General features: G+C 43.8%; 1 protein-coding gene across 1 annotated transcript in view; it reads left to right on the forward strand.

Moving 5' to 3' along the window:
• Window positions 1–15543, forward strand: part of IL13RA1 (interleukin 13 receptor subunit alpha 1) — a 241844-nt gene that overhangs the window by 161898 nt on the left and 64403 nt on the right. Inside the window, exon 7 of the mRNA XM_085607889.1 lies at window positions 2079–2211. Coding sequence (XP_085464015.1) covers window positions 2079–2211 — 133 coding nt within the window. The remainder of the gene's footprint in view (window positions 1–2078; window positions 2212–15543) is intronic.

A 15543-nucleotide genomic window follows, 5' to 3' on the forward strand; every position in this document is an offset into this window, starting at 1 on the left:
TCGATCCCAGTCAATATTTTAATGAAGCAGTGATGAAAAAGGTGAAGCCTTTATGACTTACATGACTGAATATAGTTGAGAAAAAAGATAGGGAGATCCCCGGCTGATACACCTGTGCAAAGTATTAAATATTGACCAGGACTGTTTAACTGATTTCATCTTACTTAGATGTGGTGGATAATAAAAAATATTGCAGTGATCACTACCTGTTTGTCTGCATGTTTGCAAAACATAACGTACAAACTCTGCAGAAACAAATGCAAACCTAGTGATGTTAGCTTCTAATAACAGGAAAAGTATAAAGTAGAGAAAAAACAACAAGATCAAGAGAAGAAGGTCCCTAAATTGTTTGTGATTGCACTCAGTGCTTCTGAAATTATACTGCTGGAGAACAAAAATCCCTAATTGATACTGAGAGTCTATGAAGGCATGGTTGAGAACCTCAAAGATCATTTATCCAATGCATTTCTTGGAGGCAATCAAATTAGACTGGTCTATTGAGAAGTGGTTTGGCAAAGAATGCTGGATGAAAAAATGTAAATTGCCAAAAGCATTTTAGACTGAAGATAATGGCTTGGAAACAAGAGACTGAGGTGTGAACACTAAGAATTAATAAAATAAAAGAAAAGGCAGTATATATGGGCTAAAATACCCATTGCCGTACAGTTTAAGGATAATGCAAATCACCAAGCAGTTTCATGACCATGTAGAGAAATAAGACCAAAGCAACTCCAAGTTGTCTTGCAATCTCCTTATGGGGGGGACCATATTCCATATAATACATGGTTCCACCATCACGTTTCGCACAAACCTCTTAAATCCTTGATACATAACTCTTTCATAAGAAAAAGCGAGCATGCTTGCAAACAAGAATACAAATAGAATCTCTAGTGCAAACTTAAATACATCAAAAAAGCAGCTAGATATTTGTTGCTAAAAGGATTAGAAAGAGTTAAATACTAGTCAGTTTAAAAAAAATGTACAGTAGCTCGGAATGGGTAGAAACATGCAGAAAGATTCTAACATTTCTATTTTTACATAAGGCGTACAAAAGATAAACATTTTTCCATACATATCTCCTTTCTGCTTGTCACCGTAAATCAGTGGGCACACTGGTGAGAATCTAGATGATATTAAACTAATTTTAGCTCATGTATTTATAAATCTCAATCAAGGCGGTTTTCTTCCCAGGTCCGCAACATCTAGATGCTAGATGCTTCACTGATTAAGCCAGACCTTTGAAAATCTAAAATGATCTTAACACTGCATCCTACAAGCAATACCATCCCTAGTTACTCCAGACAAGGCAATACCCTAAGGCCACTCTGGTAGTATATTCTTTCTGACTACTCCTCTGTAAGTTTCAAGGAGATAGATATTTTCCTAGATTAATGGCTCAAGTGATGCCTCTCTTGCTGTTGGTTTTGGTCTGTAAGATCTCTTCCTCAGTTAAAGCTTGGCAGCTAGAAACCTCTTGCTCAAGAGGCTGTGTAACAGGAGAGTAGCTAAGCTGTCAGATGCCTGGTGGTATAAAAGTAATGTAAGTTACAGAATAGCTTTGCTGTTCAAAACTAGGGACTGCATGCTCTTTGTAACCAGATTGATGCTTTTTATTTAAGACCTTAGCATGTGAGATTTCTGTATAAAGAGGGATAGGTTAGCTATCTAAAGTCTTTGTGTAAGATCTTGTACGAGGAGCAATGCTCAAATATCCATTATTACTTGTAGGCGTATTTGTTGGGAGTACTGTCCATATGGCTGTATCGTTTTTAATTTCTAGCACAGATATATCCAAGAGTGGGTAAAGTGAAATTTGAAAAAGTATCCAATTTGATTGAAAACACCTTATGTTTAGAGTATGTAGAGATTGTTGTATAGCTGGTTTGGAGATAGGTCAAAGTTGTGGCCCCTAATGCCCTGGCTCATAACACTGGGAGGGTATTGAATGTATTCTAGAGTTTTTTCTTGCAATTTCAACGTTGTACATGATGAATTTTAATTCGCAAAATTAACTGGTCATGATTTTTTTATAAGGTTCATGCTTACATAACTGTTTATACCCTTTTTCACTATGATAGATCACCGGCAAGAACAATTGTATAATTGACAGCGCTCAACGAGATGTGGTGTACACAGTGAGAGTGAAAGCCAAATTTGATCAAAATTATGGTGGGGTACTCTGGAGCAACTGGAGCGCAGAAGCAAGTGTGGGTAGGAAAAATGTTTGTTACAAAGTTTGGGATCTTACTGGGTGAAGACAGATTGATATATCTAGCAATATTCAGTTATGGTCTTCGGTTATTGTTACTGTTCTTACAGAATTCTTTTTTTTGCTCTTAGGTTTCTTTTTCTAAGCAAGGGAATTTATAAAAAAATGCCACACTATGTAAATGATGCATGTTTGTAATGCCATACATCAGGAGTGTACAAGCTGATGCGTGTGGGCTGGAGCCATGTTAGATTTACAGTGTATTCACATGTAATGAATTTGTATACAATAAACAATATTTTCTGTAGCCCATGGTTATGCTAAAAATCTGTAATGGATATGGCCACTTGAACTAACACTTAGCAACCATTGATAACCGCTCTTGCAGCTGTTGGAGGGAGGATACCTCGTCTTTTAAGTACTCCTCTTAGGAACTACGTAAACCAATCTGTTTGTGTTTATTCCTACAGCAGTGACCCTGTGCAAATGTTAATGCCGACTTGGTCTTCCATAGCTGTAGGAGATCCAGCAGTTGTTTTTTAGCCTGCGAGTAGCATAACGGCGATGCGAGTCCGATGACATTTTTATTGTGGTTTATAAGTAGAAACTGCAGTAGCATTGAGAGTTTACTTGTATCACTTGTATAGACCATACCCTCCAATGCTCAGTTTCACAGATTGGCTTAATGGATTTCTTTGTAATTCTCAGCAATTTGAACAGAGTCACTAGATGCTAGACTACAATCTTAAGGCCATGTGTATGAACACATTTTCCCATCGACACAGAACGGGTAAAAACCTTTGATAAATCTGCCCCTTAATCAAGTACTATGTTACTTACAGTGCAGAGTGACAAATAATTCAACTGTGTACATGTCCCAAAGTTGTATGTAGGACTGTCTACCCTACTGCGGATGCGAAGCATGAATCACGTGTGTAAATATTTAGTGCAACATGTGCACTGCTTTAGAGGTGTCTGGACAAGCCACGGCTGTAGGGCTACGATGGAAGTACAACATGGCACCTCTTGCCCTGAAGGAAGGAGGAGATAATCAAGTATGCCTGGACCAGGTCCAGAGTGATGGACGGTGTCTGGACATATATGATAGGTTTCATCCTGCAGCGGTTTAATTGCTGAGAGGTATATTTAAGCTCTTTAAGTTTCCTGAGGCAAGTTGGTTTCATCTTCTACCCCTAACCGAGTGAGTTGCTCACAGGAAAGCTCAGGATGGGCAAGTTCACAGTTAGCTTATAGGTGACGTTTCCACGTTCGAGGTGTGATCTTACTTTGTCTTGTGTGTTATATTCTGAGAGACATGTAACGCTTTCTGTTACACTACCCTAAATATTTTTGACATACATGAAAATGTCCCTCTAAACATTCCACTTGTCCTCCTTTCAGCTAAAAATCACTCCTAAAAAACATTATGTTCCCTATTGAGACTTGCCTAACAAGCCCCAAGTTCCCCATACATTCAAATCCCAAAAACATAACTGCAAGCACTATGTGGAGTCCATTACTATTTAGCAAAGATAGGCCTTTCTGTCCATCCTGTCCTTAGTCTGGGCACCTGCAACCATGGCAGCTCCACAGACTTGGTTCATACATGGGATCCTTAGACAGTATAGGCATAAATGACACCTGGTTGTAAAAAAGCCGTAGTAGATTCCACATAGCCCCATACTGTAACGAGCATGTGTGGTCCCAGGCAATACGTGCATTTTTTGCCTCTGGATATAATGTGCATTAAAAATGGCACAGTGATTGGTGTAATGTTCCTGACCACAAACACCCTCTTAGTCTGCCTGTCCACAATCCTTCAATTTGCTCATGTGTCTTCGAGGCTTCATAGAGATGTTTCTGAAAGTTAACAACATTGTTCCAGGGTGATATACAAGTTTGCCTTCCTCTTCCCTCTTGCCTCCACCAGAACCTCACTGCAGTCCCTCATTCTATTCATAGCCTGTGACTCTACACCTCAATCATTACTCTACACTTCTCCTCCTTGTCTGCACCAGATGAAACTGGTAGCCCCTCGATTTACCCTATTCTGCACCACCTATTGAATGTTCCTGTATGAATCTGCCTCTGCTTTATGACTATTTCATCCTATCCCTCTCGTTCACTCTCATCATAATGCTTTTACCCATTCATTCTGGCCAGAATTATTTACTCTGTTAATAACTCAGAACACTCTTACTGGGGTCACCTTAGCAAAAATAGGGAATAGACGCGCGGTGTCTCCGCAGATGCCATCAGAGGCCACTTTTTAACACACTATCTGGGAGTGCCCCTACATACGAACTCTATGGGAAAAGGCCACAAACCACAAGCAAAGAGCACTAGGAAAGGAGATTATTTTAACACCACAACTGGGACTCCTTAATATATGGGAAGCTACAGACCTTACGGTGGTTGAGCAACAAATGCCACTCTGGGATACACATTAGTGAAACGAGCAATTGCAATGAAGTGGGCGGTGGAAGAGAATCTGTCGCCGAAGAATTGAGCAAAGGAGTTAGACGGTAAACAACCATTACAACGAATCTTTTACCCCACATACCATCACCACGCATACCATGACAACGCAAGTACCATTACTCCGCAATGCCATAACAACGCATGGCATTACATTTTATATGCTTTTACCACGCAAGCTTTTACAACGAAACTCGTAAATGCATGAATGGTAAAAGTATATGTTTTTTATATGTAAGTATAAGGTAAGTAAAGGGTTTTGTGTTTGGGGTGTAGGGGTATATGTTTTAGGGGTTCAGGGGTAATTTTAGGGTTGTGTATGTTTGGGTTTTGGGGTGCTGGGGTATATTTGGGGTTCAGGGTGCGTTTAGGTTTAGGGGTGCTGGTGTATTTTTAGAGGTCAGGGTGGGATAGGGTTTTGGGGTGTAGAGGCTATTTTTAGGGTTCAGGGTGTGTTTAGGTTTTGGGGTGCTGGGGTTTTTGGGGTTCAGTGTGTGTTTAGGATTTGGGGTGCTGGGGTATCTTTAGGGGTCAGGGTGGGTTAGGGTTTTGGGGTGCTGGGGTATTTTTGGGCCTCAGGGTGCGTTTAGATATTGGGGTGCTGCGGTATTTTTAGTGGTCAGTGTGGGATAGGGTTTTGGGGTGTAGGGGGTATTTTTAGGGTTCATCGTGTGTTTGGGTTTTGGGGTGCTGGGGTATTTTTGGGATTCAGGGTGCGTTTGTGTTTTGGGGTGCTGGGGTAGTTTTTAGGGGAGCAGGGGGTATTTGTAGGGTTCAGGGTGTGTTTAGGTGCATTTAGGTTTTGGGTGCTGGGGTATTTTTAGGGGGTCAGGGGTCAGGGGTGGGATAGGCTTTTGGGGTGTTCGCCTCCTGATTCAAGACCCCTAACCCTAGTCTTCATTTTCACAAAGCAACTTAAAAATGGTATCTCTTCAAACTATTTCTATACTAAGTCTCAAAAGTTATTGTTTAGCACATACAAGTTATGCTACGTTATATGGTTCAGTGTAATCTCATTGTTACACTCCATAACCTAGGATCTAAGTTCTCTGAAGTTTATTTTTGTTTTGAGTTGCTGCATAACAATATGTGACCTACAAATCCCCCTCGCATCTTGATGTCATTTTCTGCTGTACTTTAGAAATGTTTTACTGTAAACTACCCTCTTGTTTATATTTGTATGAATGTAAAGGCTTACCTATTGTAAAACCATGAGTATTGTATGCTGCGCTATGTAACAGGCGTGTTTGTGTTCAGCCATTTGTAGTGAGGCCTTGGGTGTAGGCCTCTCACTAGCAGTCATGACATCAAACCAGCTGTATATGGCCTTTGGTAGTGCATAACAATCTCTGAGTGCAGGGCCTCTGGGCCACAGAACTAGTTGCATGTGGCCTTTGGGCATGCTAATGGGCTCTGAAAGCACTGCCACTCAGGGCCGGTCTGGCCGTAGCAGGCAGCAGGCGTTTTCACGGTGGGCTGGAAATGTGGTGGCTGGTTTTGGACCGGTGGGTCCAGTTTTGGTACAGGGGGGCAGTTTTGCAGCAGTGTTGTAATATCGGCCCCTGTACCAAAAGCAGCAGCAGTGTTTACCACCACTCCTCCCTCTTTATCCTTAGTCTGCTTCGTACACACCATGACTTCATCAACCACTCAGTCCATCACAACTGCCACCACCTCATTGTGCACAACACGATGCACCCCTCCCCCACGAGACTCAGCCCTTTCTGTCACCCTGCACTGGAGCCACAATTCCCCAGACACCTTAACCAGATGTTTACAGCTTTTGGCCATGCGCTGCAGGCTTTTCGCATCAGCTAAGCCATCCCTGGTCTTTTCCTTTCTTAGTAGCACCGTTAATTTTTGTTCTTTCATTTATTTTAGATTAGGAAAAAAAATAAGATATTTATTTTTCTCCAAATTTGTCAGATTCACATGCAAACTTGAGGATCTGAAATTTAATCTATGAATCCCACGAGAAGCCAGGCCTTGTGGCATCTTTAACTGTGTAGCCAGTCTTATTTCATAAAAAACAAATCATAAAATATAAATACATATGTACATTCAGAGGAGATTTGGGTCAGCTCTCAGTTCAACTTTCGGTTGCATTTTACTTCTGCAGTAAATAAGTCAATAGGGCAGTATGTCATCTCACTTTAACCAGTGGCTCTCTTGTTCTGTGTGTAGTGATATTGTGCCCGAGCACATTCATGTTCACCTGCCAGGACAGGTGAGCCATGATTTTCCTTTGCCAAAGCTGTTTTCATTCCATTCCTTATCCGTTTTAGGTCTGGCGCTAGCCAAGACCTTTTGTTTTTCAAAAAAGTCTGTAAAAATACATAACTAAAAGGCCTTTCAGTAAACCGCCTTCATCCATTGGACTATTGTCCTGTCATTCACATTTTTCTTTTGCCTACCACAGCATATAGCATAAGGCAGTGGGTCAGCCCACTTCAGTCACTGCCCCCCCCCCCCCAATATGAGTGATGCATTTTTTCATGTGTATTGTGTTCACAAAGCTTCAAAACGACTCCCAAAAAGTGATGAGGCCAGTGTATGCTTTTTTGTTAATTATTGTGTTAGCCTTTTTTTACTTTATTTAATGTTACCTTTCCTTGCCCTTCCTCTGACACCTCCTCCATGTTTTCAAGAGAGGGTTCGTTACCCTAAACCCTTTTGCTTTGCTTCACAAACCACCCACCATGGCTCCTCACTTGTGCCTCAAATGTTGGTATTAAATGGAGAGTAAAGCGATCCTAGTCTCGGCCGAGATTACACACCAGGGCCTGACTGGTTGCAGTGGGCTTCGGACAGTTTCCCGAGAGGCAGGAAGGGTGGGGGCCAGTTATGCAGCTGTGAGGGACGTTTTTTAGGTCGAGCCTAGAGTCAGCACGTATGCGCTGCTCTGCAAGGCATGCAATATTAGAGTATGGACTTGAAGCTCCGCCCACTCTCCGCCCATATTTTTCACTGGCTTGTGTCTTAGTCCTTTGTAAATGCCGGCTTCTCATTCAGTGATCAGCTTGTTAGTCCCTCCTTAGTACGGCCTTGTCTTCATTTGTAACCTCCCATGGCTACTGGTCCTTTTACTTATGTTGTTACACAGTATGTCTTATTTAGTCTGTAAGCTCTACTTTCTTTAATGAGTTTCTTCTACTGCAGGTACGACATGCTTTCCTGCAACATTCAGCACGCCATGCATGCTTTCACTTTCCAAACAGCTGGTCATTTGAAGGCTCCTCTTGTGTTGCTATCTTTTGATCTCTGACCATAGAATCTGCAACCCAATTCTTTCTGCCCCTTACTTGTTTTCTCCAGCTGTCACTTCTTTACTGTTGCTAAACAGACAATTTTTTATCACCAATGCGAACGGGGCTGTATGTCTTTTTTGTTTTGTGTTTTTTGGTTGTTTAATTTAAATTAGTGGGGCAGGAGATTAATGTTGCCATTGCCAAGAGTTTTTTGTTTTACCTTTTAATCTAAAATATGCTTTACAGTTAACCTCCAACCCCCTCACGCCTACTACACAATTCCGCCCGACCCCTCCTTAATCCCGGGTTAACCCGTGTAGCAGCTTTATGCCGCTATCTTGTGTAAACAGCAGTTCACGTCTACACAATACGGCGCGCTTACACTTTTAAATATGGAGCCCCACCCGCTTTAGCTTCTGCATGTCACTTATCTACTGCTCTGCGCCTATACATAAGCCATGTACTCACACCCATCATCTCAAGACTGTCCGCTGCCCAGTGCAATCTTACAGAGGTATAGTCACACTGTGCTCTCCTTCGAGCACAGCAACCATTGGCTGAGAATCTGATTTCTCTTGTGTTCGTCAACTTCAGCTGAGGGAACAGAGGGTGGGTTAGCAGAGTTTACTCCACCATTGTGGAAGCCTCCATGTTAATAGGGGAAAGGCCTGCCTCCAGCAATCCAATATACAGCCAGCCATGGGTCGATCGCCCAAAGAATGACCATGCTGGGTAGAGCAAGATTCGACACCTTTGTGTCGACTCTGACACTTCACCAGGACCACGGGGTGTGTGTGTGTGTGGGACATAGTAGTGAAACCGCACACAAACAGGTATTTGTGCATAAATCGAGATTCCAAGAGCCTTGTTAAGCACAATGTGCGTATTTCCCCACATGATTTTCACTTTGCATGATCTGTTCTGGGACCTATGCTTCATTCTTGAGTGTCTCACCTCAAAACTGTGGAGTGGGCAAGAAATACTCTGTATTACCACATTATGCCCTCTGCCGAGGCACGGCATTAAGACGAGCCATTTTCAAACTCCTCAAACATGGCACAACTGGTATCGGTATTTGCCATGTGAAGTGTTAATGCAACAAAAATCACAATACAGTCTCGCAAAAAATAACAGCTCCTTCAGGCAGATGCAAATTTGGAGCATTGTTTAAATGTCTCAAACTTTTCAAACTTTGGTTGGGTGCTGCATTGTACAGCACACATAGAAAGTGGGCAAAAGTATAATTATGTCAAAGCATGGCATTCAGAGTTTTTTGCAACGAAAGAAACAAGCATTTGCAATGCAATAGGTCCCACATTACTGAAATCTTTGAGCTATTGGCGTTGCATGATTATTAGTAACGCAGATAGCTCAATCCTTCAGTAATGCGAGACCTGTTGCATTGCAAATGCTTGTTTGGTACTGGGGGGCGATATTGCAGCACCGGTTTTGTAAAATTGCCAGGGCGGCTCTAGGTGCCCAGTCCGATCCTGTTATACACTCCTTTCCCTGGAGGCTCCCACCCGTCAGCTGCCTCAGTCCCTCTTGTCGATTTTCTATTCTCCACGAGGGACCATAAACAGCAGCTCTTACTCAGTTAAAGTTTAACCAACACGAAGAGACTCCAAGGCTGGCATCAGGCCTGCGCTTATTACTACACGCAAAGATGAGTGTTTGGAAAGAGCATGTTAACCAGGGAACTGCACACCCTTCCACGCACAGGCTCTCCTCTTCCAGCTGCTACAGTTCAGAACAGTATTGTTTCTGCCATGTCATGTTGCCATGCTTGCCATTTTGGCTTTATTTCTGGGACACGGTTCCAGGTACCTCGGCAGGCATGTACACCTTGATATTGTGGTGCTTTCTTTTCCATTATGGTGATTTCATGCGAGCGGTACAGTACCATTGTCACCAGGCAGTAACCAATGCTGTACCCTCCAAAGTGCATTTCACATTATATCATATATAATTCCATTTATAAAGCGCCTGGTTACACCAACATTGTCTACTACGTTTCGGTTTGTGCACTTCACCCAACAATACTGCCTCACTTTAAGCTTTAAGCTTGCTTCCACCTCTTTATAATTCCCTGTACATCTACTTTGTTTGGTCTGAAACAATTTGCAAACTAGGTTTTGTATTCAACTTTGCTGACCTAATTCACAAGTATATAGCTGTGACTTACTCCTGTAGTACACCTGGCATACTACTGAATTTCATCGGTAATAACTCACATGTAGTCACTGGAAAAACTTTGTGGATCATGCTCTGAGTAAATAACTTTCTTAGGCGGTGGTGGCTGGTGAAAATTGATAGTGGTGGCTGTAGCGTAAGGGGGCACAGTGTCGGGGGCATGGACACAGTAAACAAAGCAACACAACCGCACACAAACTGACAAACCCACACAAACCACAGATCTGTTAAACATAAAACCTCCATGTGCACACATTAAACAAACAGGACAAAACTGCCCTACATGAAAAACAAGCACAGTGATAGCTCTCCCTCATCACAATCACACTAAGTGTGAAGTGTCCCCTCTCACCCGCTCACTCAGGCGAGCACTCCCCTGGTCGTCACAAGCAAACATACCAAGTGTCATAGCAAAAACACCAACAGCCCTCTCACAAACATACAAGATGAAGCCACACACCGCTCTGATAGTTTTCACACGTCACCTCTGTCTCTCAGATACATACATCCAACACCACAGTTGCTCTAAAAAATACATCTGGACCAAGTCATCACCCACACCCTGCCTCTCCCCCACTCTGCTCACATCAGCGTCACCTGAAGCTTAAATACAACAGGAATTCCCATTTACACAAAAACCAGGGCCAAGCTCACAAAGGCACATAGGATCCCAAGGCAAAGAAATGACAAGATTCTATAGTAGGTCTGTGCTGTTAGACGAGGAGAAATTACAACTTAAATAGTATTTTCCAAGACACAGCCTGTAAGGAGTGCTGCCACAGGCACCAACCAAGACCAGAGGATCACCAGACTCAAAGGCAGGGTTGGACTCGAATAAAAAATAGGCCCAGGCACTGAAATAAAAGTGCCCCACCTTGGAGAACCAGCAGCCGTATTACAGAAAGTGTCCCTGGGACGCAACGGGCGGTTTCGCCCACTTAGCATGCCCCTGGAATACTTTGGCGTTAAAGTTTGGCCCGCACTTGTGCAGCCCCTTCTATATTACAGACAGCACTGGTGCACATATAGCACCAGCGCTATCGAGAGAGAGTGTTCCCTAATTCGCATGGGGACAGAGCCCCATGCAAATGAGAGAATCACGTTACTTCTGTACCCAGCTGTATTACCGATGTGGGCATAGAGGTAAACATACCATTAGGAGGCATACTGAAAGTGCGCCCCCTAAGGGCAGCCCTCTCAATGGAGGTACCCGCTGACCCCCACCGAACATCTTCCTGCAGGCAGGAGCAGTCACTCACTGCACCCTCCTGCAATGGGATCTCTTATCCCTCTTAAAAGTGCAGGCGGGTTGCTGCGTGTACAGAGAAACATTGAGCAGAATGCGCTGCCCTGATGGCTGAGCATTCTACATACAAGCACACACTTTCCTTGTTTACATCCGGCGCACCTGCTTAAAGGTACGTCATGGCACAAATGAGAATGTGAGCCCTTTTATTAATATAGGCCCAGATTGGTAAAAAAGTGGCCCACATTTAAAATCAGGCCAGTTTTGAACTCGTAAAGACACGCTGTATAAGTATTTTGCTAGATATGGATGGAGCATGCATTTGTGTTTTCTGCAGGAAACGTTTGTTTTAATATCAGAGAAATACACCATTAAAAGGAGAGACCGCCCATGGTCCAAACTTTCTGTTGAATCCTTGATCACAGCTCTTGATGTTCTGAGCCTAAGTTAGACCCCAGCCCTGTCATGGCCACGAATAATTTTACTCACTAGAGAGAGTCGTTACTCAACACAATTATCCCTGTTATATACAGCTGCAAAGAGGTGAGAGAGAGAATGTCACCATGGTATTCGCCTAAACATTGTAAAAGAGGAAATGGAGGAAAGATTACAATGAATTGAGTAAATAAAAATATAGAGAGTCTATACAACTTTACCAAACCGAAATTAAAAAAGCTCAATCACCTTACTATGAAGGAAAAAAATAATTCGGCAGCTAACACTCCCCGGGAAGTCTTCCGCATAGCGAAGAATCTCCTAGAGCTTCCATCCTCGGACACACAACAAGTCTCGTCAGCTCGCTGAAATCAATGTGCAGAATTCTTCCGTAGAAAAATTCAAGATATTTACAATGCATTTCCTGGCTCACCATGCCCCAGTGATCTTCTAGTAATGGATAAGTCCCTTTCCCCCATTGAACATTCCTGGAGGAATTTCCTGCCATGAATTTGGATACCTTATCGGAAATTTTCTCCCAAATAAAATCCGGCTCTCCTCTCGACACAGCATCCCCACACTTCCTATGCAAAGCTAAAGAAGTAGTGTTTCCAGTCATATTAGAGGGGATAAACGTATCTATTTCTTCCGGTCTTGTTCCAGGCCCTTGGAAGCATGCCATGGTGAAGGGCCATGGTGAAGGCTCTACTTAAAAAACCAAGCCTAAATCCTGATATCCTGGGTAATTACCGTCCCATCTCCCTGCTTCCTGGGATCTGCAAGATCTTAGAGAAGTACGTTAATATGATCCTCTCCGAATTTTTAGAAACTCATAATGTCCAGCACTACACACAGACTGGTTTTCGTCCTCAACATGGAACAGAAACCGCTTTTCTGGTTGTAGTTGAAGAATCTAAGAGAATTCTTGATCATGGAGGAGCAGTTACTATCATCCTCCTTGATCTAAGTTCTGCATTCGATACGGTCAATTTTGATATTCTCTTAAATAGACTTAGCACTGTCGGAGTTTCAGGTGGTGCTATCACCTGTCTCAGGTCCTATTTAGATGGTAGATCGTTCCAGGTATTTGCAGGAGACTCCGTATCCAAGTGCCTATCGCTCAGCTGCGGAGTGCCCCAGGGCTCATCTTCAAGCCCCACACTATTTAATGAATTCACGAGACCGCTCTCAGATATTATTTTACCTTAAGGGATCAAAATCGTCACATATGCTGATGACACACAGTTGGTGGTTGCTCTTAACCACCATCAGAATGCTCGAACCGACCTGGAAGCCTGCTTAGAGAAAGTGACATCATGGATGGATCATTCCTGTCTTAGACTTAACAGGGGAAAAACAGAGTTAATGCTCGTGGGTAACTCACTGAATATGGATCTTAATCATGCTTGCCCTGCCCCGACTCCTAATACCAAAATCAAAAGCTTAGTTAGGCGTTTGGTTGGACAAGTCCTTTAAATTTGACCACCAAGCAGTGATGCTATGGCATTTTCAGACTGCTGCAGAAAGTCTTACCCCTCCTTCCCATGAGGGCAAGAAGAGTCATGGTCCAGGTCTTCGTTCTCTGTCATCTGGACTACGGGAACTACCTTTATTTGGGAGCTCCTAATTCAATGATAAGGAAACTCCAAGTCGTTCAGAATGTTGCTGCTCGCCACGCCGAAAACCCAGTCGGCTAAGCCAGCCTTGAAGATTTTACATTGGCTTCTAATCTCGGAAAGAATAAAGTTTAAATCTCGGTGTATAGCTCACAAGACCTTATGGGGGAATGGCCCTTTAATCAATGGTTCTCTTATCACTTTCTATCACCCCACGAAATGCCTTCGCTTGGCTAATTTAAATTTAGCTGTAATCCCCAAAATTAAAAGGGTGAGATGTGGAGTCCTTCACGTACAATGTAGCTAGACTCTGGAGCACTCTTCCCTTACATCTTGGTTCAGAGTCTGGACATCTCCCCTTTCGTAAGCTCCTCAAAACATGGTTGTTCTAAAATGCCTCCCAACAACCCATCTAGCTCTTTCCTGTCTTGCTGCTAGCACTGGGATGCCTCAGGGTAGCTACGCGCTCAATAAATGCTGTTTTAAATTAAATTAAATCAATAGTAAAAATCGGCCCACCTGGCCATAAAACAGGCCCACAAACTGCTACAGACGTGGCACATGTATTGATCTGTGAGACCAGCCCATCAGGCACTGCCTACTTGCCCGATAGGACAATCCAGGCATGCTCAAACAAACAGAAGAAAGGCAGCATCGTAACAACACTGCACACACACAGCAGGCCAAAAAACACACTAAACATGTAAACTATGGAGTATATTAGGTAAGGTGTTTACGTTGGCACTGCATATCTGCCTTTTCATGCCAGTTAGAGCTTTGCATTGTGCTTGACTATACACCCCTTTCATGCACACCACCACATGCCTTCAGTAGCTTCCTTCCCCTTTCAATGTCACTTTTTTTTTCAATGTGAATGTACACATACTAGGATCAACGCCTCCCTCTCAGTCCCTAATCTCTTTTGTAAACATCACAGGTCCATCTACCACTTGGTCCATTACAACTGCCTCCACCTCTTTGTGCACAACATGATGCATCCCTCCATCACCACTCCCCGCCCTTTCCATCACCCTGCACTGGAGCCACACTTCTGCACTCCCTTCTATTCACGTCAAAAAACAACCTAAGCCTCACTCCTCATGTGATGGCAGCAGTGGCACTATTCTACACTATTTACCTTTGATTCTAGCAACATAATGCATTCTGGGAACTGTGGTCGTTGTGCACTTCAAACTAAAATGGTTTGTAAAATTCCTGCATTGGAAACTTTACGTTTCCATGAAGCGGATGCAGTCATCTGGTGTCTCCAAACACCCTTCAGCTGGTTTCCCTGCACTCCTCGCTTTCCCAGCCTGCTGCCTCTCTCGGGAGCCTGCTTCTACAGCGTCTTGCCTCCCACTCTGCTCAGCCCAGTCTCTACCATCCTTCTACGCCCCTTCTTTTCAGTGCTCACCAAGCTGAGGCTGGTTGGCATGACTCCCCAGATCACCCAATGCCCTTGTCGTTCTTGATGCCCGCAATCCCGCTCTTCTGCTGGGCCTGGAATGTGGCCGCAGGGTTTGGCGGGCATGGGGTGCACTGCCATCAGTGTTCAAGCTGCGTCTGTGATGTGCGTTGGCCTGCACTAGGGATCATCGTACAGCCGGAAGCAGGCTTGAGGAGGTCGACGTGAGGGTTGCTGAGAAGACTGAGTGCAGTGCGGGAAGCAGGCAACTCGGGTCTGCACAGTGTGTCTCCAAAACTCGGGATGATCCACTGCACAGACTCGACTCTCTGCCTCCCACCCCCAGCATGTACCACCCTTTCCCAGCTCATCACTGGGTTGGTTAGGGTCAGTAATGTGCACTAATCCCACCTCACCCTGTGATGAGCTGCAAAAAGGTGGGGTGACAATGCTTTCCACTCCCTGATTGACGTGAAGCTTCAGTCTGAAGCACCTGGGGCTAACGTTACCACCACTTTATCATGGGATTGAGATCAGCACTGACGCTATGTCTTTGCCGAGCTGATGAAATCACAGGCCTTAGGGCCGTGAGATCATCAGTCCAGCAAATAGTAGTCTTTGCAGGCAGATTTTGGGCATATGCCAGTCTGCAGTGCAGACCACAAATACGATTGTTCAGTGCAGCAGCCCACACAGGCCAGCCAGGTGATCAA

The sequence above is a fragment of the Triturus cristatus genome, chromosome 5_2, assembly GCF_964204655.1.
Source record: "Triturus cristatus chromosome 5_2, aTriCri1.1, whole genome shotgun sequence".
Classification (NCBI taxonomy): Eukaryota; Metazoa; Chordata; class Amphibia; order Caudata; family Salamandridae; genus Triturus; species Triturus cristatus.